At 37.1% G+C, this 26,551-nt stretch overlaps 1 protein-coding gene across 3 annotated transcripts in view; it reads left to right on the top strand.

Annotated features, from left to right (window-relative positions):
- LOC131033028 (uncharacterized) overlaps window positions 1-18,881 on the top strand; it is a 30,541-nt gene extending 11,660 nt beyond the window's left edge. For all 3 annotated transcript variants that reach the window (XM_057964143.2, XM_057964138.2, XM_057964141.2), the window contains 6 exons: window positions 13,878-14,087; window positions 14,226-14,879; window positions 16,360-16,433; window positions 16,514-16,886; window positions 17,010-17,222; window positions 18,385-18,881. In XM_057964143.2, coding sequence (XP_057820126.2) covers window positions 13,878-14,087; window positions 14,226-14,879; window positions 16,360-16,433; window positions 16,514-16,886; window positions 17,010-17,222; window positions 18,385-18,714 — 1,854 coding nt within the window. In that variant the 3' untranslated portion in view covers window positions 18,715-18,881. The remainder of the gene's footprint in view (window positions 1-13,877; window positions 14,088-14,225; window positions 14,880-16,359; window positions 16,434-16,513; window positions 16,887-17,009; window positions 17,223-18,384) is intronic.
- The last annotated feature ends 7,670 nt before the right edge of the window (window positions 18,882-26,551 follow it).

Here is a 26,551-nt window from a genome sequence, read left to right as displayed (position 1 = left end):
CCTTCCAAGACATTAGAATTTTTGATAATTGACTTAATAATGCTGCTACCGTTTATGGTAATCTGATTTACTGCTCATTAATCGGATTCACTGTTCTAATCGGATTTACTGTTCACTAATCTGATTTGCTCATTAATCTGATTCACCGTTCTAAACTGATTTACTGTTCACTAGTCTGAATTGCTGCTAAAATCTCATTTCCTGTTCTGGTATGAATTCACTAATCTGCTTACTGAGATCATTGTTATAAGAGGTTTTTTAATACGCTTGCAGGGCCTCAAGCGGATAAAAAGGTTTTTCTTTAAATCCACTTATTCATATAGGAATCTAGAACTAGGGCAAATTTAGGGCATCTTCTATTAGGGGACATTACAGTGTCTTAATTGTCTCCCCTATATATCTTTGACATACCAAACATTTTGCCATTAAATTTTTGATCATCTTTAAGCCCTTCCTAAATTTTTTTTGCTTGATTCGATGATATGTCTTCAAAATTTTTGAATGACCCTTAATTGGAGAACCATGGAGCTTCTCAAGAATCTTGGGTTTGAGGGTGGAACAATCTCTCTATATGCTACAAAGAGTCTGTCTTCCAACAAAACCTCTTTGAACTATTGGGATCATTGTGCAATGAGAATCCTTGTAGCAACCTCTTTGATGTCTCTTGGGTAACTTAGAGTGGTGCCGCCTTGTCTCAAGGACCCACTGGTTATTGATAACAGTCAAACGTGACTCTGATTTCTTTTCAAATTAGGCTGGGTGTCCTCCTTGGGTCTCTCTTGCATGTCTTGATATTTAGGGATTCCAAATGCCTCCCCAATTGACGCTTCAGCTAGGTATGCAAGCACTAACCCTTTAGGTGTCTTGATCATTTGGGTTTGTGGATCATAGTACCTTGCACACTCAACCATGAGTTCATTACACTGAATAGATGGTGGAAAACGAGCAGCATGGTAAATCTCACTCTTCATGATATTGACCACCAAAGCAGATGGTAGATGATGCTTCGTTCCGTACCATCTCCGCTTCATTCTCTTTGTATCTAGGTATTCCATGTTTGTATCTCCAATTTTCTTCCACCTGGAGTATACCTGCGACTTTGGGTAGTATCCTTCTTGGACATTCTTCAATTGAGTCTTCCTTGCAGCTATCCCCGCTTTAGACATAGCACCTGTACGAAGCTGGAAATCAATAACATGTAAAATAACTCAAATAATCAATTTTCAGAATTATCGTAAGTTCTTATTTTTAATGTTTTTCATGTTTAAAACCAGAAATTTAACACTTTATAACACAAATTCTGAAAATAATGGAAATTTTGATCACAATGTGGGCATTTTGCCCTCTAGAAACTTGAGTTTCAGACTAAAAAAAAGTCTGCTTGCAATCTTAAGTCTGAAAACTCCTCTGAATACTCAGAAAATGAAGTGTCTTGATGTCAATAATGCTATATCAGGTCTGATTTTCTTAGTATAAGTTCTGAAAACACCTCTGCAAACTGAATTTCAATGGCTGGAAACCCTCATATTCATGGCGCCGCATACACTTGATGCAATTTCACTCAATCAGCTGAAATGTCGCCACACCTTGGGCATAGATAATGGCTGGAAACAACGTTTTGTCTCTAGGAGGTAGCTGGAAATAACATATTTCAGACTTGACAATGGTGTTTTGGACCAGCAATGGCGACTTCAATCCTCTTCCTTCAGCTTGCCAAAAGTCACATCAGCCACTTAATAATAACAATATGATTGCTGGCCTGGGTTATTTATTCACATTTTTACCTTGAAAAGTCACCACACAGCCAATGTGGGATAAAACTTGCACTCACCAGCCACATAGGAAAATCGATATGCAATGGGATGTTAACACTTAACCTCATTTTCACTTTGTATATCCACCAAATGCATATGGTGGAAAATTGATATCAATTGGGACACATTTGTCCTCAAAATTTCACTTGAATTTGATTTCCAGTCACTTGGGGAAAATCATGGGTCATTGGGACATTTGATTTTCAATTAAATTTTGTCCCATCTTGAAGATTATACTCTGGGTGGAAAATCGACCCCCATTTGGACATTAAAATTTGATCATATTCATGCAAAATACCCACAAGTGGAGATTCGCCCTTCATCGGGACTCAATTTCCCATTAAAATCTCATCAAAATCCATCATAATGGCACCGAGGGGAAATCGAACCTCATCAGGACACATAAACTTTGTCATTTCTTCACATTTTGTCCCAAGTGGCTAATTGACCTCCATAAGGACACATAAATTTATCATCATTTTACTTCGTTTCATTCATGTTCCCTTCAATGGAAGATCAAACTGCATGAAGACACTCAATTTTCATTTTAACTTGGTCATTTACCCCTGAGTGGAAAAATGTGGGTCATCGGGACACACATTCTTCATGCATTTTGCTCTTGTAGGCCTGGTGGAAAAACGACCCTCATTGGGACATGTTATTTGCCTTGAGTGGAAATTCTTGATTCATTGGGACTTTCCACTAAATCATTTGTATATTAAGTCTAGGAGTGGAAAAACGCACTCATTGGGATTGTGTCCATTTTCATCATTAAATCAACTCTTTCTTGCTCAAGATGGAGTGGAAATTCATGCTCCATTGAGACTTTCATCATTTTAGTCTCTATAGCTGGGTGGAAAAATGCCTCCCATCGGGACTTTCCACTTTTATGCCTTAATTGCAAGGTGGAAAAACGTTTTTCATTGGGACTGTGATGATTTTCACACTTTAAAAGCCCAAACTTATAAAATTTTATCATTTTGTGGAGTGGAAATTCTATTTCCATTGGGACTTTTAACATTTCGGGAAGATTTGAGGGGTGGAAAATAGACGTCCATCGGGACTTTGGGCATTTTTAACTTATTTCACCTCCTAGGAGTGGAAAAACGATTCCTATAGGGACTTTTGACACTTGCGCACAAAAATCACACCATTTTGCGACATTTTAAACACATTTTGCTCACATTTTAAAGGCTAGTTGCAACCTCAACACTGAGAAAAACTTAGGATCATTTAACATTTTAAAATCTTTTCCAACACTTTGATCCTATTGACTTCAAAATTCAAAATTTAACATTGCTTGCACATTGAAGATCTCTGTACATGACCACATAAAAAATGAGACTGGCATTGAAAGCTCAAAATTGCCACCTGACTGCCAAAAGCCCAAAACTAACAAAAGCGGAAAGCAGGTAAGAGGGGGTCCCCATTTGCAATGGGGCGATGTGTAAAAAGGTCACAAGAGGTCCTATTTTGCATGAGAGGTATATTAGCAAGTTCATTTTTCAAATTTTGGCATGAATTATCATTATTTTCTACTATGGAACTGGCATAAATCCAGTGACTCGATGTAGAGGAAGAAAACCCTCAACCAAGCGATTGAAGCATTTTTTCCTTTGAGAGGCCATAGTCTGCTATTGACAAGACAAGCTAGATCTTTGCAAGAGGGTCATAGAGCAGACCTATGGGCTGTAGGTCACCCCAATTGTCTACCAGGGAGCAATCAAAAATAGTTTATAACAAGGTGGGTAAGTTTCATACCTACCATCCACAGTCAAGGGGGTGAATACAAAGGAAAATAGATTGCTATCAACATGTAGTAGAAGTATAGACATACTTCCAACAGTTGGCAGAGTGAAAGAACTAGTTTGGCCGAGTTTCTATAGTGAAGAACTAAGATCCAGGTTACTAGTAAGGCAGATACTCAGGTGAAACAGTTTGTTATCATCCAAATGCCTAGAATTGAGCATTGGCATTGCATTTTACCAAGGATGGAACCATCTACCTGAATTTGGCATCAAGCGGTGCTGGGAAAGTTGTTCCCATGCATCACCAGAGGTCAATTATCAGTAAACCGCAGAATTTGAGGGTTTCACATCTCAAATAGGGAGAATACCAGCTGGAAGGCATTTTCAGATCTCACTTCCCTCAACTTTACAGTTACATATCCTACAAATCAACTGCAGATCAGGTCCAGGGAGGGAGAGGTTTTCATGGGTCAGCTTTCTGGCCGGGTTTATATTGGTCCATGTGCAGATGATTGTAACTGCCTCACCTGCAGCAAAATTATATGAGTCCATACCTATTGTTTTGTCTCAGATCTGAGTTAATTAATAACTGGATACTGTTATCATCTGTTCAACTTTGTTATTGAAATTTCAATTTGGTTAAGTGTGTAAGCTGAAGCAAAAGAAATTGTTTGATTATTTCACTGTGGGTTGAAGTTTGAAGATTTGATCTGTTAACATCTATTTGAGACTGGTTAGGCAGAGTATCGGATCCTAGGGTCATTACGTTGACCACTCAGAATTCTATATACACTATAGGATTAAGGGTGTAGCAAATTCTGTCTTCGGTTAGTTCCATATATTCAACAAAATAGCTGTTAAAAATATAGATAGAAAGACCAAGGCAAGGACTGGTGGGAATTTCTGGGTTGAGATGCAGGGATACCTCTGTGGTAACCAAAAAAAATACAGATAGAAAGATTTTTTGTCATCGTAACATTTTTAACTCTCATCTTACTAATTCCCCTTCAGAAGTAAGAAACTTTGCGCTGACAGTTACTGTTGCTATCCACATTTTGCAGTTTATCATAATAGGAATTGTATACAGAAATGTCAATTATTCAATCAGCAAACCATATTTCAATCTTTTATTTGTTGGAAGTAAAAATTGCCATCATACCCATTTCATTTTTCTGTACAGACAGAATAAGCTCAATGAATTCATGCAGGGTGGGTTATCAGGAATCAAGACCACTTTCTCACCCCCATAATGCAGATTCTTGAAAACACTAGCTCTCCTAGTCTCCTTATTATCTCTTTCCTCTAGAAGTCAACACATTTCAAATTAAGAGACAGATGCAAGGGGTTGCTTTATACCTCAGTGCAGAGATTTTTGTTTCCTCCTTGATAATTTAATAAAACAATGACCAAATTGATAGCATATTACTCTCACAACCTCTCTCATTCCCTCACCATTCTTTCTGTCAAAAAGGCACCATTATTCTTATTTTCTCAATTCTTAACTGTTCATTCCCATTCAGAACTTGCACCATGCCAGTGCTTTTGATTTGTCAGATCAGGTCTAAATGGTTATAAATTTGAAGGGGCAGCATACCACTTCATTTGCATTCTGCTCTACCTGATAAAAAGTTGGTTCTATGAAATGAAATCCTAGAAGGGATCTTAATAAGAACATAGGTAATCAAGGAAGTGCTTTTTTTATATGTTCCATGGCATTTCAGGGACAGGGGAACGTTTCTACCTGGGGGTGGAAGGAAGGGCGGCTCAACTAATCTACCGGGGGTGGACTAACTACCTTTCTCGGCGGAACTAGAGAAAATTATATGGGACGGGGGGATGGCAGGGGGTGCATTTCTGGGACGTTTCCTAGAGGGCCAAAAATAGGGGATGATAGGGGATCACAGTATACTAGATATTATGAATTTTTCAAAATATATTAATATATTATATAGAGAGAGGGAAAGAGAGATATATATGTCAATAATTGATAACAGAAATATCAAAATGTAACTAAATCTTGCAAGTAGTAGTATAACAACATAATAGTAGTAGTCTTAAGCATTATAACAGCAATCTTAAACGTCAAAAAACCATTGTCTATCAATATCCAAAAGTCTCAAACATGTATCACTATCCAGAATACATTGTGTTGATGTGTTTTTTATGCACTTCATACACAGAACAAAATACCAAGGTATCTTATCCTCTCTTGAACAAAATCTCCTCAAATGCTGAACTAAGTGATCACTTGAGTTGACTCCAAGGTTTCTACTGTCAGGTCTTGATGTGTGGATAAGCTCAATGGTTGATGTGATATTGGTGGAATCACAAAGGGGGACTTACATATTGCTTGAACTCTGCTTGAATGTGGCTGGGACTTGAGATCTAATTGACTTGAAAAAAGATAAAAAGGACAAGGGTTAAGAGAGACTGCACTACTCCTAAGATCAATGAAAACACTAGATCATGTTGGGATGGACACATTCCTTAAACCGAGCTTTGCTTTGCCAGGTTGCCAACAACTCCACGAAACCGGTGCAATTGTCCAAGGGAAATGAAAGGTTTTCATATCATGAACATTCATCCAAATACCCAATACACTAGCGTAACTTGAATAAACATATCCACAATTGAACTTAGCACATTTTAACGTTCAGACTAACTATGCACTGTAATTGAAAATCATCCAACCACAAATGGTATGAACTTAGGAATTATCAACATCCACACATTACTCCATCACAATCAATGAACTTCATTTAACATGAGGATACAACTAGAAACCATGCAATATGTAGAAGAAACAACACATTTCACCATAAATTCAATGAAAAGGATGTTTATTTATAAGCTTGGCAACAATTTCTGCCTTGTCCTACTGTACTTCTAACTGCTAACTTGCTATCTAATATCAATTGATCAACTATTAACCCTTTACAAATGAGGGAGTGGAACCTTATATAGTGCTCTCAATACAATTGAATGGCTAGGATCAAATCCACATCAATGGCCTAGATTGAAAGATAGAAACCCTAGTTAGGGTTTGTTACAACCATTCATAACATTTAATGCTTGACCAATGATAAAATTACATTTTAGGACACATGTCCTTCCTTGAATGCTGACCAATGAATGATGAGGTTAGGTACATCGAACTTTGTGCCTCCACATGTGATAGTTATCCTCCTTGTTGGATGAGTCAAGTGTATTGCATCTTGACGCCTCGACTTGGAATGATGTGATTGGGTTGGTGATGACTAAGCACCACCTCAGCTTACTCCTTGTAACTCATCACAAGTGTTTGTGATTTGAGCAATATCTCTTGATACTCAACATTTCCAAGCGTTTGAGGTGATGATGGTGGGAGATATTCTCGAATTGCATCATCTTATCTGATTTGATCACCATCACCCATCCTTCCTCATACTTGGGAATTCACCTTCATGTGCTTCACCTTGAATCTTGCATTAGACCTGAATTCTTTCACTTGAAGCCTTTGTCTTGGATTACTCCCCTATTGTACTGGCAACAATTCTTGGATTTCCAGAAATTCAAGATAGTTGTAAAATTCCTTCCTTATGTTGATCCTCACACTTGCTACGTTGAGATGTTCCTTCCTTGATTCATCATCATTCCTTCTTCTTTGGATCTTCTTGTCATACTTGAATTCCTTCTCATTGCCATTGTTGTCTTCTTTGATGTTGCAAGTGTGATCTCTCAAGTGATTGAATCTCCTCAACCCCTTCATAGCTGTCACATCCTCACTTGCTCCCTTTCATATGCCTTACTTATGGCTATAACCTGAAAAGAGCACGAATATAAATCAACAACTATGTAAATAAAGTGCTCCATACTGTCCTAAATCATGCCTTCAAACCTTCACTTAGATTTGGAAATGACTGATTTTCACTTGGAAAATGATGTTATCACTTTTGATCTCATGTCTGATTTAACTGATTCCAGGTCTGATTGGGGCTTTCAGTTTGAGATTTCACCTTTTAGAGGTCTGATTGGTGTTTCTACCAATTGGTAGGCAAATTGCTGCCCTTCACCAAGACTGCCGTGGATTTGGGTGGGTAAGGGAAGTCTGCTAGGTTGGCTGGGGATTTTGGAGGGGTGAGGAAGTTCCTTCCTTGGACTGCCATGGATTTGGAGAGGTGAGGAAGTTCCTTCCTTGGACTGCCGTGGATTTGGAGAGGTGAGGAAGTTCCTTACCAGGCCATGGATCTCAAGGTGTGAAGGAAGATGTCAGAGACTGCCGTGGATTTGGGCAGGTCAGGGAACGACTTCCATCATGGCTGGGGTTTTGAGGTAGCAAGGGAATCTGTCAAGGATGGCCTGGGACTTTAGGCTGCAAGGGAAGATTTTGGTGATGGCCGTGGATTTCAGCCAGTCAAGGAAGAAGTTGCTTGCCTCTTTTGTTGTAGTTGCCTTAATCACTTTTACATTCATTTGCTCGATCAAATATCAATGTTGCTCTTGCCATTGCCAAGTCAAGGAGAATTAGTCATGGCTGTGGATTTGGAAGGGTGAAGGAAGGTTGATCAAGACATGAATTAATTGTTGCTGTTCACCTTCCACACCAAGATTTCCTCACTCCATTTACTTCAAAGCATCTTTATCTTCATTCACCAAGGCATTTATACAGCATCACTTTCACTTAACATTGCCTTTAAAACTCAATCATTTGACCTTCACAAGGTGTGGATTTTGACACCTCAAGGAAAAGTTCCTTACTTCCACCCCGAGTTGATCACTTCATTGCATGCTTAAGTTGAATACTTCAACGCTTTCACCAAGTGTAGAATGATTTGCTCATAAGATTGACTTGGTGTTTTCTTTTTCTTTCATCATCACTTCGGCCTTGGTTGATCTTCATCAACCATTTATCGAAATTGATTGCTTATCTCTCCTTGATTGATATTCGCTTCTATGTTCTAGCCGAAAGATATCCACTTGCCTGCTTGACTGCTCATCACACTTAAGGCTCATTCTGACTTGACCGGGAAGTTGCACTGTGAAGCATCACTTAAAGACTACCTTGATTCTCACCTATCACCTGAGCACCCAAAGCTGAAAAGACCCCAAACTAGTCTAGAGGAAGACTTGACTGCTGCTAGACTGCCTGACTTGATCACTTCTGGATGACAAGGTACTGCATCTCCTCACAAGTAAAAGCGTAAAGACTAAAGAAACTACTGCCAAGCTAGATGACTAAGCTAAAACCACTATGCTACCAAGCAAAAAGTAGGGGTCCCCATTTGCAAGGGGGTGTTGTGTGAAAACGTCACAACACATTATACCAGAGTCTATGAAATTAAGCTTTGTTTGAGCTATCTATATCCAAAGATTCAGAACCATCTGAGTCACTATTACCCTTTAGCAGAAGTGGATCATCCAATGTCAGCTCGACTAGTTCTGGTGGCACCTCCTCATTAATCTAACATCTTCAGGATTGACATCCCATCACATTGTTGGAGTCTGTTGATACTCAGTAGTCTGTTAGTCGTGAAGTTTCAAGGCACTATGAACTGCAACTAGCTTCTCAGCTCGTTTGAAGTAAGCTTGTTTCTCTTAATGGAGTGGATGAAGCCATAGGTGGACCAATTCCTCTCTGCAACAAAGGAACTAGCAATCTGGGAGAGTAAACGAATGGCAAGTTGTTTCAATTCCTGTGTGTTCCTCACATGAAATTTCCACCATCCAATGGGGTTTTTGTGCAATGGTAGGCCCTATCTATCCTAGCCTCTGATTTGCTGAATGTAGGACCTTGAAGATCAGCAAACTGAAGCCATTGCTCTCAAAGAGTGGTTGCCTGGTCATTGATATACGTTTTAGCAAGGGCTGCTGTAAGACCGTCTATCACCTCATCCTCACAAGGAAGAACTCGGCTAGGTCTAGGTGCATACCACTTTGGATTAAGAGCATAGGCAAGCATATGAAGAGGGGTGTTCATTGTGTTCCACCTCTTTGTGACGTCACTGACAATAGGTCTGATATGTTCCTCATATAATTGCAATTCAAGATCCTTTTGACGAACTGCTTACTTCTTTTGATCAAGCATGCTATCAAAAGTCTCATAGATCTCTCCTAGGCTAGGAGAGTTTGTATCTGCGTAGTGGATTATCCTGGAAATTGTTGATATGATAGAGCAAATATACCTGCAATCAACATTTAAAAATTAGAACTTCTAAAATACAAAGTGTGACAAATAATTTTTTTTTTTTTTTCAGATTTCTTACTTGATATTAGCCCACCAAGACTCATCAAGTAATCTATCTCTCACTGCCTTCCCTTCATCTGTCTTTTATTGAGGCCACCTTTTCCAGTCTGGACAAACGACCATGGATTGTAGAGCATCCTGCACCTCCAACATCCTCTCCAACAAAATAAAATAGCTAGCATATCTAGTCTTAATTGGTTTGAGGAATTCTTTCTTTGAATAAGACCAGAATAGTGCAAGCGAAGTGTGATGGTTACATACAAACATTTGTATGTCTCTAGCCTCTGCCATTGCTGCCTTTGCCCAATCTATTTTGCCAATGTCTTTCAAAGCATCATTCAAAGCATGTACACAACATGGAGTCCAAAAGTAATGTTTGTAAGAACTCTCAATCATCAAACCAGCTAGCTTACAAACATGAGCTGAATCTGTCACAACCTACACAACATTAGAAGTCCCAACCTCCTCTATGGCCTCCCTCAAAATGCCAAACTAGAAATCAGCATCCTTAACTTTTCCAGAACAATCAATAGCTAGCTCGAAGAAAGTATGAACCAGCAGGGCATGTACAAATAACATTAATGAATGGCCTATGTCAAATATCAGTCCACCCATCCATGACAATGGAATAGCCAGTCCTAATCCATGTTTGTGTCATCTCCTCCATCATCATTGTAGCTTTTGAATATTGTTTGTCAAGGAGGGAGGTACACAATCTATGTTCTCCAAGGAGGCATAAGAGGGTCCAACTGTAAATATATCTCTCATAGTTTTGAAATAAGGTGACCTTGCCAAATGAAATTGAAGAGCATGTGCATAAAAGAATTTGGCCACTACATCAGCTTGCTCACGTTTTTGCGCATTCATTAACCCCATCACTGAAGTTTTCTCACTTACTTTCCTCTTCCCTCTAGCACCACTCTCTCCAACTAATAAATTGGAAGAGGCATGCAAATCAATAGATGCTGGCGATTTCTTATTGTGAATTGTAATGATTTTGTCCTCACTTATTCTAGCCAACTTTGCCATTTCAATCTGCTGTTCCAATGTTATTGCCTCACAAACTCTTAACACCTTTTCGACTCTCACCCACTAGATGGCTTGTAACCCTAGTATAACTCCCATAGTAATGAGTGTTGCAAACATGACAAGCCACTTCTTCCTGCACCCTGTATTTTGTACTTGTTGGTGGTGACATTTGTGGCAAAGTGAAGCAATGGTTTCTTGCAGTTGAAAGGGCCTTTTTGCAAACTTTTGAAGAGAGGGTGTAGGGCATGCAAAATGGTCTTGTGCAGCAGAACCTGAGGTTGGATTTTCAGATGTAGAAGAAGTGTCTATTGACATTGTCACTTCATTTTCATTCTCACTACCCTCATGACTGTCACTGCTCATTTTGTATGTTTTTGTTTATGGTTGAAGGTCTGAAAACAAATCAATGAAAATATTTTCAATCTACAAATTCACTAGCAAGCTAAAAACCAAAAAAAAAAACTAAAAAAAATTAAAATACCTTGGCTGTAGTTTGAAACGTGAAGCTGGGAACTTGTTTCAGACTTGAAGCAAGGCAAAAATCAGTCCTAGATCTCCTCTAATCAGTCCAATCTCTCCTCTAGAGCATGCCGATATCTTTTCCGACAAGCAAGCTCTCACAGCCTGGAGCAAAACCTGAGAAAATGAAAGTGAAAAATGGTGGCTGGGAACTTGTTTTCTTTTGGTTTTAAGTGTCTTTGAATTTTAGAGTTGAGTTTTTGCTTTTGACCCAATTTTAAATTGGTCTTTTTTGACTTTTAGGGTCGCCAGGTAACCATGGTTTATACAGTCTAACCTTTATGTTTTAGGATTCCCAAGAAAGATCGATTCTGATCCACAGTACAGTTTGGAAGGTTATTGTATCCAATAAAGTCCACCTCTCGTATTTTACTTCAGTATACTCTTAGTGAGTTTTTGTTTTTGTTTTTACTATTAAAAATACTATTTACTATTCACTCACCTTTCTTGAATTTACTATTTACTATTTAATGTTCTTGGGGGTACTCGTAGCCAGTTTTTGTTTTCACTATTTAATGTTTCTTGTATGATTGATTTACTATTCTTGTTTTCAAAGTTCTATCTCATGATATTTTCTAGAAATTATTAAATTATATTAAAAAAAGGTGCCTCCAAGTACCCCCATCTCCTATTTCTGAAAATTAGCCACACCGGTACTATTACCAGTCTCCAATGTCTCCAAGTACCCTTGTCTCCTAGTAACTATGGTATAAACCAAGTTATAAGCATGCTTACCATCTGTTTTTAATATCCAAAATACCATTAGCTGAAATGATGACTGCATATTAATTTCTTTTGGATAAGTGAGGTGAGTGTAGATGTTCTTTTTCAGTAATTTGTAATATTCCATTTTGCATAAAGATTTTGAAGTAGAACTGCAATTATTTATCCATCATGTCAGACTGTTAAAAGTGATTGAGAATGATTTTCTTGTATTTGACACTGAATTTAGAAGGGATTCAATAACATACACAAGCAGTCATTTTGAGCAGTGCCTTATCCCTGTATTCCAGGACTTACAAGTCTGTCTCAAAGACTATAGGTCTAAATGAATCTATTTACACCTGGAATACATGAAAACATGACGTAAAGTTGGATTTTGATGAAAATTATTTAACTAAAGGACAGATGCTAACATTGTATGTTGATAGGACAAGGAATTTTGAACTCTAGAACATCAAGCTAAAATATCCTTCTCATCCACCTTTATACAATTAAAATAAATTACCATCAACAGAATCTTTGTTCACAAATTCGTTCCAGTACAGGATGACTCTCTATGTTTATATTGGAGATCCTTTATAAATTATTGCAGAAGCTACAATCATGCTAGTGAAGGCCTTTTTGCTTGCCTTGAGGGGCTTCATAAGAAATATTGTTTCAAGAATTATGTATCTGATTATTCACATTTTCCAGCTTTCTTACTAACAAAATAATAAAAATTAACTGAAAATTCTTTTTCTGAAGTAAAGCGTAAAAGAACACAGTTTTTTAAATTTCATCTGGAGAAGGCAATATCAAGGAATGGCATGTATGTTCTGCAAATTCCAAGGGAATATTTGAACTGACAAATTATAAATCAAGACAATAGAGTACCAACTCTGTGCATTGTTTCTTGTTTGTCTTTGACCAACTTCATCTATTACTAAGTAATTTCTAATAGACAAGAAAAAATAAAATTATAGTACAATATATGAAAAGGAAAGGTGAGTGAATATAAGAGAATTGAAACATAAATAAAATTCAAAATGGCTTGGCAAACATAGCTGCTACTACTCAGATTGAGGTTCTGATGCAAGAATGTGGAGACTAAGGCTGCAAGTTAGTGCTGCTAAATGTCTGTTGCAAAGGTTGGGCCAGAAGAACTTTGGGAATTTTCATTAGCCACCATAAGAGCGTCAATGCGGGATCTGTTAATATTAATAGGGAAATGGCTAAGGCTAAGCAGGCTAGGCTGAAAAATTCTTGGAGGAAGAAAAGTACAACCACCAGAACCTCTTGTAACACCCAATGGCAATGAACATCTGGGAATGTGAATATGCAAAAATGTTAAACCGTTGACACCATTTGACAACTGTTTTTGGTCCTACAATAGAACTGCACATTTAAGACATGATTCCAATGGTCCAGATGTTAACACAAGACCTGATTACGGAGTCACCATGTAATCTTATTCACAAACCTACTAGGAATCAGCTTCCTTCTCAATTCTGAGTTTTTCCCAAAGAAAATAAAAAGTTAGAAAGGAAATATGAAGAAAAGTACCATACGCATTTGTAAATACATATATCCTGTACTGCTAGTTTACGGCTGTTTTCATTTATATATCAGTATTTTCAAGTTAAAATTACCAATGAACAATTTCAAAATGCTAGTATTCATTTCTGTGGAAACTTTGAGATGCATATTCATATCATATGAATAATAAGAAAATGACAACTTACTATGCTTATTCAAAAGAGATAATTGGTTTGAATGCATATAATAAGAAGTCTTTTACTTCCCTCCCAGATGCATTTAACAGTTTGTGTAATTGATTTTCAGGAGCCTAAATTAAATCCCAAGGAATTGAACCCACACCTCAAGGGTGGGAGTTCTGGCCATCTAGAAGATGACGAAAATGCAGCTCAGAAGTTGGGGAAAAGCCAGTTGCCACCTCCCTCAATTGTTGGTGACGGAGGTGCTAGTTGGCGACTAAAAGCTTTGAAGCGAGCAAAAGAACAGGCAGCTCGAGAAGGGCGGAAGCTTGATGAGGTGAGTGATGAACAATATCTTCAAATGTGGAGTACTGAGTATTTGAGTTGGTCATTGTTCGAATTTTAAGCTCAATGTTCTTTAGGGCCACGTTTTTTCTAAACACTTGAAAAACTGCTTTTCTTTTCACATTTGCAGGTTGTAGAAGAGCGTTGGGGTTCTCTTGCTCAATACACTGCATCTGTAGCGACTACAAGAGCAGCTTCCGCTCATTCTCATTTGCATGCTATTAGGGAGAGGAAAGGGGAGTGGCGAGGAGTACATGCAAGTGTTAACAAGGGAGATAATGATAAGGATTTAGACAGCGATGATCATATGATAAGGAGTAACAATCGAGACTACTTGAGAGATGTTTCTCCTCATATTTCACGCATGAAAGCACCCAAAATACACAATTCCTTATCTTGGAGAAGCCAAAAAAATGCTCATATTGTGCGTCCAGAAGATGCAGAGCTTATTAGAACAGCAGCATCTAGTTTAAATAAATATGCTGATGATGGCAATTTCTTCCAGAAATTTAATAAACCGCAAACAAAGGAAGTTGATAATTCATCTGTAACCGTGGCTTTTGAGACTGATAAAGTATCTGCTGAAGATTTAAGCACCAAAGGGGAAAAAACTTCGTCAGACTATGCTTATCAGCAAGATGGCATAGAAAATGTTCCTCACAAAGCTGAGGCTACTTCTATTGACCATGCTGGAATTGTACATGGATTAACTGCAAACCAATTGGCAGCTAAGGCAATGCAGCTACGTTTGAAGGGAAAGCATGCTGAGGCAGACCAACTGTTGGTAAGTAGACTATTACATTTTTATAGTTCTTTGCGTAATGGTCATGTTTCCAGAAAATGGGAAGTTCAGAGATTTGGAAAATATTGACATTGAATTATTTTGAAGCATATATGCCAAAAAATGCAAATATTTCTTTGATAGAATTTTTGATTTAGGGTCAATTAAAGTTGGAGAGAGTAGATTACTGTTTATTCACTATCGACAAAACTAGCATTTTATACATATAGCCATAGAAAAAATAAAAATATGATTTTCTTTTTGATTTGGAGGTCTTTTGCTACCATGCTTTTTAGTTTTTTGTGATTATAAAAATGTATTTTGTGGGTTGGATGTCATATTTTAGACACCCCAAATAATGCTGGATCTCCACATCCTATTAGAGGCACCCTAAATAAATGCTAATAAATGTCAGTGACTTGAACTAATGATAATTTTGGATTTTCTAAAGGTGTAATGACCTAACTGGCAGAGATATGCCAGACAAAAAAATTATTAGGCACAGATTTATAGCCCCTGTTGAAGGCTTCAATTTAATGATCTTGTCCCAGTAATCTATCTGGACCTTTGGGTTTGGGGAAGGGTTCTTGCTCTCACCATCAGTACAATTATCATGAGCACATTAATTCTCAATTATTTTCAAAGTTCATAGAACTTGTGGAATGTTTCATGGAGTTTTTAGGTACTTATTATGCAAATATGTTGGCCAAAAATGTCGGAAACAATTTGGAAATAAAAAGTCTCTTTCTCGAAGAGTAAATCAGCTTGTCAAACCAAAATTGCATATTCTGAATTCTCATGAAGCCACTTATGGTTTAGATGATTCACGAGTATGTAAGACAAGTGCACAAAATCTTGGTGAATTTTTTTCTTGAAATGACAAAAAATGAAGTAGTTTTCTAAGCACATATAGGTTTTGTTGGTGCTAATTCACTTGTAAGTTGTAACCATGGTGCTATATTGGTCGCCTACCTGAAAACAATTCCTTCCTGGCTCCCTAGATTAATTGTTTGATTCTTTACTGGATTGCTCCTTAGACTAATTGTTTGATTGTTCTTTACTGGATTATGCTTAACTGATTCATTGATAGACTTCCGAAGTAAAATGGAAAGCCGAGTGATCCTGATCACTGGCCATTGCATATATTTTAAAGTCATGTTTTTGAGGTTTACTTTCTTGAGATGATTAATGATTTTATGGCAGACTTCATTAAACAGAATGAAAAGTTCTTCCACTGACCATTTTTATCTTTGTGTATACATATTTTGTCAGTATTTTCTGTTGAAGTTATACTTTTCTAAGTCATTAGTGTGTCACTTTCGAAAAACCACAATTGTCTCCTTTATACTTTTCTATTGTGTTCATACAATCATACTATTTAATGTGTCTTGTTATGTTATATCACGACCTATTTAGCAGCCATATATATAAACTATTAAGATGTCGTCTTGTCTAATGTAAAGTGTTTTAACCTCTATAACAGAAAGAGTCACAAAACGTTGCAAAGGCATGCAACTCTACTGAAGAAAATGCCGTGAATCGAGTAGATAATGGCAGGTATGTTAACATAACATGCGTTTGCTAGTTTTGTTTTCCCTTTCTATTTCCTATATCTAATTACATGCTTATTGTATCAGATCTGATTTGAAGAAGATCAGTGCGTGGGCCAAGCAAAGAGCGGAAGACGATGGAGACTCACATTTGGCTTCATTGATTATGCGTAACAAACAGTTCAGAAATGATTCTCGGGCTGCAGATGATGAGTATGATTTCGATAACATTGCAGGTAGAAAAAAAGAAAAGAATGCAGTTGTAACACAACAACCAGGCAAGAAAGCAACAGTTAAAATTCAGAAGCGCATTTTAACCCAGCAAGAGCGTTGCAATCTCTGTTTTGATAATCCTTCAAGACCAAAGCATCTAACAATATCAATTGCAAATTTCACATACCTAATGCTTCCTCCATGGGAACCAGTTGTTCCTGGGCATTGCTACATTTTACCATTACAGGTGTGGAAATCGTGGCACCTTTTTAAAATTTAGTATGGTACATTCAATGTATATTTGTTTTTTTTCACAGATTTTTTTTGGTGGATTGGTAAAAGCAAAAAAAATATCTAATTTTTTTTCCAGCATGAAGCATCGACTAGAAATCTTGATGACAATGTGTGGGAAGAGATTCGCAACTTCAAAAAATGTCTTCTCAGGATGTTTGCAGCAGAGGAAAAGGATGTACTGTTTCTTGAAACTGTGATGGGTTTGGTGCAGCAACGGCGGCATTGTGTGGTTGAATGTATTCCTGTGCCTAGTGATATTGCTAAGGAAGCACCAAATTACTTTAAGAAGGTTAGTTATGTTTTGTTAGGCTGGCATCTTAGAGCATGGGTTGGCTACTCTTCTATGCTTGATGATAAATTCTAAATTCCAGTGTTCCTGAGAATTGACCCAGATGTTTATCTGGGTTGAAGCTTTGGCTTGGGGAAATCCTATGATACATTTGTGGTCAAGGAATGTGGATAAATGCACTTGTTAATTTGATTTCATGTTCAGTAGATCAATTACTAGTCATAGAAACTTATTTCGATGTTGCATGCTATTGTTTTTTAACAGTTTTTTTATGGTCTTTGTTTAGTTGCCTTTTCTTTGTTAGATATTGCTCGTTTGCTAAGCTACTTATTTTCTCTTCTGCTCTCTTTGTGAAGTTGATTCCACGTATTTAGTTTTGTCAGTAGCTCAAGAGCTAATGTTAGAAGCCTCTTTCGATGTTGCATTTTATTTTCTTAGAGCATGGATTGGCTACTCTTCTATGCTTGATGATAAATTCTAAATTCAAGCATTCCTGAGAATTGACCCAGATGTTTATCTGGGTTGAAGCTTTGGCTTGGAGAAATCCTATGATACATTTGTGGTCAATGAATGTGGATCAATGCACTTGCTAATTTGATTTCATGTTCGGTTTATATTTTCAGTAGATCAGTTACTAATCATAGAAACTTTTTCGATGTTGCATGCTATTGTTTTTTAACAGTTTTTTTATGGTCTTTGTTTAGTTGCCTTTTCTTTGTCAGATATGACTCGTCTGCTAAGCTACTTATTTTCTCTTCTGCTCTCTTTGCGAAGTTGATTCCACGTATATAGTTTTGTCAGTAGCTCAAGAGCTAATGTTAGAAACCTCTTTCGATGTTGCATTCTATTGTTTATGAACAATTTTTTTCTGGTGTTTGTTTAGTTGCCTTTACTTTCTCAGATATGATGTGTGTGGCAAGCTACTTTTTCTCTTCTTTGCTCTTCTTTTTTTCCTCGTGTGAAATATGGTCATGTCAATCTAAAATTATTTGTGCTGCTATAGCTTCTAAAAGTATATATTTCCAGTAACTCATTGTATAAGAGTTCTGGCTGTCAAGATTTTCTAGAAAGGATTTGAGAGGTCTATTTTGTCTTGTGTGAGTTTGGATTTACAATTTTATCACCTAATGTAGGCTGAAAGTCTAAATTGGTTCTGCTGTAGGCAATTGACGAAGCCGAAGATGAATGGAGTCAGCACAATGCCAAGAAGCTGATTGATACTAGTGTCAAGGGTTTGAGAGGTTCCATTCCAAAAAATTTCCCTTATTTTCACGTAGAATTTGGTCTGCAGAAAGGCTTTGTCCATGTTATTGATGATGAAAAGAACTTCAAGAGTCAATTTGGCCTCAATGTCATCAGGGGCATGCTACAACTTCGAGAGGAGGATATGTATCGGCGTAGACAGCAAGAGACTGTTGAAATGCAACGCAAAGCTGCATCAGACTTTGCAAGGAGATGGGAAGCAGTTGATTGGACAAAGATGCTGGACTAACTGTGGTTTTATTTAACATGAAAAATTTAAGTGAGAATTGTATTATGCTGTAATATTAGTTTAAAATAATTTTTATAAGCTGCCTTTTGTGTATTTTGATCCAATCTGTCAATTTGCGTGTAGTACAATTCAGATTCCTTAGTAAATTGGACTTTGGTTTGAGGTTCCTTTCATTCCATTATTCTCTTTAAATGATAACATGCCTAAGTTACATTCAATTTGCATATTCCTTTGATGCTGTTACAGCCCCTAAAGAGTCAAGATTGAATCAAATGGCAGTCGCTATTATTTTCATGATTTTGGTGTTGACTTCCAACTTCCAAAAAGATTCAATTTACCTATTCTTTAGGTGCTGTTACGGACCCTGGGGGTTAAGATTGAATCAAGTAGCAGTCCCTCACATTCTGTTTTCGAGATTAGGGTGCTATCTTCAACTTCCAGAGTAAAAACATGTCAAAAATAATTCTCATGTACTTGTTCTTAGGGAGCTGAATGAAATTGCATTTTCTAGGAGAATATCGCTTGGGGAGATGGCAAATATTTTCCTGGGAAGATTGGGTAACTTTAGATATCGGACTGCCTGCCCCCTGTTTTCTCATCATCGTGATTCCTTCTTTGGGAAGTGTGCCAGCTGGAGGATCTCCAGACTAGAAATCTATTTAATAAGTGTATTTTAATGACTTTAGGAGACTAGTGTCTTCGGTGTTTTTGCTCACCATTTAGAGTAAATATATTTTTTGTCAATACTTATTATCAGGTACGTTACTCAATCCTTTAGTTGCAACAAGTAGCTTTATTAGATCAATATCAGTCCTGACAGTCTCATACAAGTTTGTTCTGGTTTTGGCACTTATGATACTTGTTATAAGGTATTCAATAACTATGGAGAAAGAGGTAGGATTAATATTGCAAGCTTAAACATCTCACCAATTTCCATTAGAAGTTATTTTATGAGATGAATAATACACGTCTATGACTGAACAAAGAACAAACTCCACAAGTATGGAAAATAACAATAATATATTGGTAGGGTATAAAGACAACAAAGAAATCACATCCAATTGTTGAGTCAAAATTTATGTACATTGCACTTTTCTCTATGTTGTGCACTCATTTTAGTGCTCATTCCCGACATGTTTTAGAGCTCATGTGTCCTATTTTTGTGCTTGGTACTAGTCATTGATGTGCCATGCAATCAAAACGAGGACCTTGCTACAAACCGAACCTTCCTCATTGTTTCCACAATTGTGTCCACAAGGACATTAGCACATACACACTAGTTATCTTGAACATTGGAGACCCTATGTTAGTGTCCTCTACTAGAATTCAAACTTTTAATGGCTAAAAGCTTTGCTTGTTGGCCTTAATGCATTTTGTAATTGTACCACCCTTTTATCTGACCTGTTGATAACAATCTACTTTACTTTCACAACACTCTTATCTACTCTTGCCAACATTTAGACTAGACCCCTCAACAATTATTTAAATCCTTCTATAGCCCTTCATTTCCTCTCTTTGCCTACATTTGATTCACACAAACACTTTGCGTTTTTGGTCCTTTCCCATGGCTTCTCCCCTTTCCCTATTCTCATCATGCCAACTTTCATAATCCTCACTTCTATTGCAAATTCTTTTGTATTCACCCTTGAATTCTTGAACACATGATTTCCTTTTGGCATACATAATCCTTTTTCTCATTACATTCTCATGGGCCTTCTCACTTTACCCAATCTTCACCCACTTTATTGGCATCTATTCTCATCATCAAGACACACTTATGCCCTTCAATGTCTTCCCTCTCAACATCGCTTTGATACATTTTCCTCTTTTGCATCCCCCCTTTTACACTTCTTGCATTCTCACTCACTATTCCTCCCATATTTCTTGATGATGTCTTTTCCCCTTCCCATTTCTTAAAACATGTTTACATCCTATTGAGTCGCCAAGGGAGGGTAAGGGTGAATGTTCTTGATGATACGTCTTTACCCTTCCCTTTTGCTAAATGCTTATTCATTTGTTGTTCATTTGACTTGTATTTGGTTGCTACATTGATTTGATATTATGGTGGAGCATTTTGAGTTTTCAAGGTGAGCTAGCTAGAATTTGCATTAGCTTGAGCATTTGTGTGAGCATTGTCACATTGTATGCAAACCAGAGGAGATGGTTGACAAAGAAGAGAAGGTGCAAGAAACAATTGAGCAACATTTGTTGCAGATTTAGTTGATGTGCTCAAGCGTAGCTTAAGGTAATTGATGCTACAAAACATATAGTAGTAATAGTGATGGAAGATGTAGACACCTAAAACTGATCATTGCATTTGATCAATTTTATCCCTAATTCGCTCTATTCTTGATATTTTATATCAGTTTAATAAAAACTATTATTTAATTAATATCCACCACATCTCAATTTTGGTTCGAATTAATTTCTTCAATTACCCCTAAGTACTAGCCTAATTTTAATTATCTACCTATCACTACCTACCATTGCCATTTCTTCCATAAAATTAAATAAATAATTTTCATTTATTTAATTTATTCCCCATATTTCAAATCTTCCATCCTTTATAATTAGCTTCCCAATCTTCATCTAATTCTCTCTTAGGCATGTGCACATTTCTAATCAATGATTAACCCACTCCAAATCTTCCTTCAACCACCTAGTCCTCCCCTCATTAACTTCTATTTCTTTTTGAAAAAGATGCAATGTCTTTGGAGGGATGTGTCTCCTTTCATTTTTTTTTTCATAAATGGGGAATTTAAAATTCCCCAGTTGCTCTTGTTGAGTGCAAGCGACAAGAATTGTCTTTATGGAAAATCTTCTTATGGTACTAGAAGGTACCTTCCATCCACTCAATCTCTACCTTTGATATCTTCATTGCATCTTAGCCCTCAATTTCATCTCCTCTAAATCTATAAAATCTCCAACACTTTAAGCCATTTTTGAAAGAATTCATTCATCTTCACAATTGCGTTGTTATGCAATCAAATTTTTGTGAGCACACATCTAATTGATGAATTGGGCACAACCATTTTCATGCAACAAGAAATGTAACATTGAATGCCTCAATTATTTTGTGTTTTGATTGAATTTCCTTTGCCTAATTGCAATCTTTGGTTGGTTTGTGTTTGTTCGGTTTTAGCTTTGTTTAAATAGCTGGATAAGCTATCATTGTTGCTATGGTTGTTGCTGCTAGTGATTACCTCCTCTACAATCTCCTCCATGATAGCCTCTCCCTCTCCTCCTCCCTCCAACTCTCCCTCGTTGTATCACCACTACTCTCCTCCATACTTCCTCTATGGTTGCTCGTATCCTTCCCACCATCTTGATCCTCTTCAATCTTGTAAATCACTCAAGTACATGTCACCTACAAACATCATGCCCTATACACGACTGTCATGCTCACATCATCTACCTTGTTGCACATATCCCATATTGTTTGCTTCAATCTTCTCCACTCATCTACTATCTTCCTATCCACCTATGACCCTCACTCCTACCTCCCTTGCCACATATGCAAATACATGTGGTTCGTGTAATATCTTAGGTGACATCGAATTGGCATGTGACCTTGTTTGGCATATATCTCTTGATCAAGTATGTATATCTCTTGATCAAATAACATGGTGTAGACATATATCACTGTGCATGTATGTCATCTTGTCACCCTCTCTCTCCTCTATACGATCGCCATACAATATCCCTCTCCTCTATGTCATCTAATACTTGCTACTTATGCTTCATGCCACCTATCTCCTTATACCTCAATATTCCTCCCCAACAATAGGCCACATGCTCCTTCACATCTCCATCTATCCTGTCATATGGGATGATACATTGCAATGTGCTCCCATGCCCACACTTGTAGCAATGTGACATGGTCAATACTTGAAAATAACAAACCACACACAAATACCTATATAGATGTACCAATATGCAGGCTCCCCATGCAAACCTCTATTGTGTGGTCTCCTGAACAAGCATGTCAATACTACATGTACTGCTTGACCTATCATATTAAGCAAACATGTCATGATCGAGACCCAAAAGATCCTCGACACATCCTCTAGTGTCACTATCATCTCCATACACCCTTGTAGGGAGATGGAAGGTTTGTGTCTCGTTCTGCCACTTCTTCATTAGTGTCATCCATAGAGCTCCATGTGCTCGAATGGTTCACATCCGAGCTATACAATATAAGCCACATGCCTTGAGCAAGTCCTTATCTACACCCTGGAATCCCTCCATGAGTCACAACACACATGATCTCTCATGTTTCACCATTGCAAGTAGTCTCTCATGTACATCCAAGCCAATCTTCAACCTCTCTAATCATACTTCAAAATTTTCTTCCTATATTTCATCTACTTCTCCTTTTTCTACCCTACTCCTTTTTCTACCCTAGACATATTCACTTAACCATAAAGCACATTCACTGTTATTCCACTATTCACCATTTTTTTAGGCACATTTGCCTCCTTTTTTACCATGTAGCGATTTCCCAGGGTAGAGGGACTAGTAGTTGTGAGGGCTAACTTTGTCAACATGTAGCCGTCGCATGGAATATCGTAAGACCTTCGTTTTTTTTTTAGAAATGTAAATTGGTCACTTAACTATCTACAACTAAGGTTTGAAGGTGTGACTCATCATGCAACTCGTCAAAATAACATGTCTAGTGCGAAGTGTTCAAAAAATGACTTTTTAAAGATTCGACCAAAACTTTCCTTAGTAGTTGAATAAAAAATATCATTTGCAATTAGTATAATATCATATTTTTATGTAAAATATAACTTATATGCAATTTAAATGGACCAAATACCTATTAGTAATCATAAATGTCTAATATCTTTAACTTTTATATCCAACACCAAAGGACTTATAGTTGAACACAAAAAATTATTTGTTGTTATAAAACAACATATTATATATAAAATACAACTTATATTGAACACAAAGGGACCAATTGTTGAACACTAAAATATACATAAAACCCCACTTGCCAAATACAATACTCAGAAAATATATATAAAACTATGTTGAGTTTAGTCTTTTAGATTAATACAATACTCAGAAAATAGAAATTTATCTTAATTTTCAGATTAATATTAATTGCTGTTAGTGTTTAGGAATTTCCAGAATTAAGAAAAAGTAGAGAAATGAATAGAATGAACACACAACACACAAGTACCCTAGGAAAACCTCCTAGGAGGAAAAAAACCCAGCCAGAAAAGATCCTCAGATCTGATTATGGATTATGAATAATAATTTGATTACAATACTTATCTCAGTTCACCCTTAGGGCTAATGGCATCTTCAAGTGGTTTCAGATCTGCCCCTTAACTAGTTTCAGATTTGCCTTTTATTGTATCAACTAGCAACCAAGGATTTGATCTTGAAATGAAATGTATGTCTCCAGCTGATGACTGTAATCAACTTCAGAACAATAGGTCCTTCAATTGGCAGATCGCTTGATGAAGAGCACTCCCTTAACAACAGAGATGGATTGCTTTATGCCCAACAGATAAAAGACTAAGTTCGTTGTCCTTTAGATCAGATTCACATATGAGAGAGTAGATGATTGTATATGTAAATGAAGTCAAGTTGTCCTTTATTTATATGAGGCGAGGGACCTATTTAGGTCGGCTTGACATTAATTCTTTTTATCCTTTTTCTTTTGTGCGAATTGTCTTTTGAATATAGGGTTGACCCTATTTAGAGGGAACACGTTTCCCTTAGGGTGGCGTGAGGAATAGGTTCGGCTTTGTTTAGGGAGTGGCGTGTGAGAGAGGGCCCAACCCTACACGTTAAAGAAGGGCCAACCCTTTGGGCGGATTTCAATGTTGCCTAAGGCAATTGGAATCCGCCCCTCCTACCTAATTACAGTCAACAGCAACAAGGTCAATCCATAAGTATATTAAGTGCATACTATGCCCCCCTCTAATATGACAACCCATTTGATAAAAAAAATGGGTTCAGTTTTGAAAAAACCCAACAACATTGCTAAAACAAATGAATTAATTATATTTTAAAAATTAAAACCTAATTAAAAATTAAATTTATAAAAAAATTTGAAGCCATAGTTTTAAGTTAAAAATTAACTTCCCCAATTTATGTGGCAAGTGGGGTTAATCCCTCTAACAATTTGAGACTAAATGTGGTCTAAACTCCCTTGGAAAGAGGATGGGTAAAAGTGAATTTCAACAGAGTTTCTCAAGGTAAATCAGGACCATCAAGGGTTGGATGCATCCTCAAAGATCAGTTTGGAAACATGTTGCAATTGAGACAGTGAAACTACCAGATGGGTTAAACAATGAAGCAGAATTGCAAGCGGCCTTGATTGGAGTAACAATGTGCAGATGCCTAGGATACAAGAAGTTTCACTTGGAAGAGGATTCACTACATACAATCAATGCCATTCGTTGGCTAGATACTCCAAAGTCGAAGCTCAAGAAATTCATTCCACAAATTTGGGAATGCATAAAAGGCATGGAAGATTTGAAAGTTTCACACGTTTACCGAGAAGGAAATGGGGAAGTGAACAAACTATTCAAGTGGGCAATCAAAATGATTGCAAATCGACCAAGGCTAGAACTTGGAGATTTGGATCCATTCCCAAGTACTATGGAAGGGATGGATAGGATGCAAGATGATTGCAGCATTTAAGACTATGTCAAGAGAGCATTAACCTTTCAATTGGATTAGGTGGGCTTCTTTCTATTAGAATTTGTCATTTATGTCAAAGGCGAGTTGAACTTGTTGTCATTGATGTCTAAAGAGTGAAGAAAGAATATATTACATTATCAAGATTTATGAAGAAGGAAAGAATTAAGATAGTCTCATTCATATGCCAATCAAGAAGAATCTATGAATAATGAAGAATATCTATTTACATGATGAGGCTTTGCAAAAGTCAACCAATGAAATTCCTCAAAGTGAATAAGATAAAAAATTAAGTCGATGCTTTGTTTATTAAAGACAAACATAGATCTCTTGATGACATAAAGAATGAAAGGTAGCAGATTGTTAGTGATAGAGGTGTGAATCATAAAGCTAGTCAACCAAGGTAGCTGATCTCCATGCAAGAGAAGAGATTTGTTTTGTGACAACGATTGTATTTGAACAAGGCAACCATGAACTTGAAGCAAACAAGATACAAAATCATTTGACTATTCTTGCAAAGTGTTTAAAAAAAGCTAGAGTTCTTATACAAAAGGAACATAAATAGGTAAACATCAAACTCATAATAGCTGGTGTATATGATGTGTTGTCCTCAATTTTAGTGCGGCCAAAATCGTGGGGCAACCCTACGAAACTGGTCCATTTCGTACCTTATGGCCTCCGAGAGAGCTTGATCAACTTCATCGGTTAGCTCGTTTAGCTTCTTGCTTTTCGTTTTAAGTGTTTTCTTAGTTTTTCTAAAGTTTGCAGTTTTACCTGCAGTTCAAGCAGGGTCTTTCTATGTGTACATGTTTGGTTTTTGCTTGTAGTTCAGACTTTAAATTCTGACCTGCAGGTAGTCTTCCTCTGCAGTTCAGACTTTGTAGACTGTTTGGCCGGTGAGTGCATGTCGGACTTTAAAGTCCGACTTGCACAAGTTTTTACTCTGCATATCAGACTTTAACGTCCGACATGCACTGCAAGTTGGTCATTAAATGTGGCATTAATTGTTAAATTTGGGGTTTCATTTAATCACTTTTTGTGTTTTATTTATTCATTGTTGCTTGTGATTTCTTCCTCTGTGTGTCTCCTCCTTCGTTTTGCTCGCCATCTTGTGGATTCAATCGCTCCAGTCGTCGGATTTTTTCCAAATCACTCGTAGCAAAAAAATGTAGTGTTT

Source organism: Cryptomeria japonica, chromosome 3, assembly GCF_030272615.1.
Source record: "Cryptomeria japonica chromosome 3, Sugi_1.0, whole genome shotgun sequence".
Taxonomy (NCBI): Eukaryota; Viridiplantae; Streptophyta; class Pinopsida; order Cupressales; family Cupressaceae; genus Cryptomeria; species Cryptomeria japonica.
Note: the sequence above shows the minus strand (reverse complement) of the source record. Positions and strands in the feature narration are given on the sequence as shown.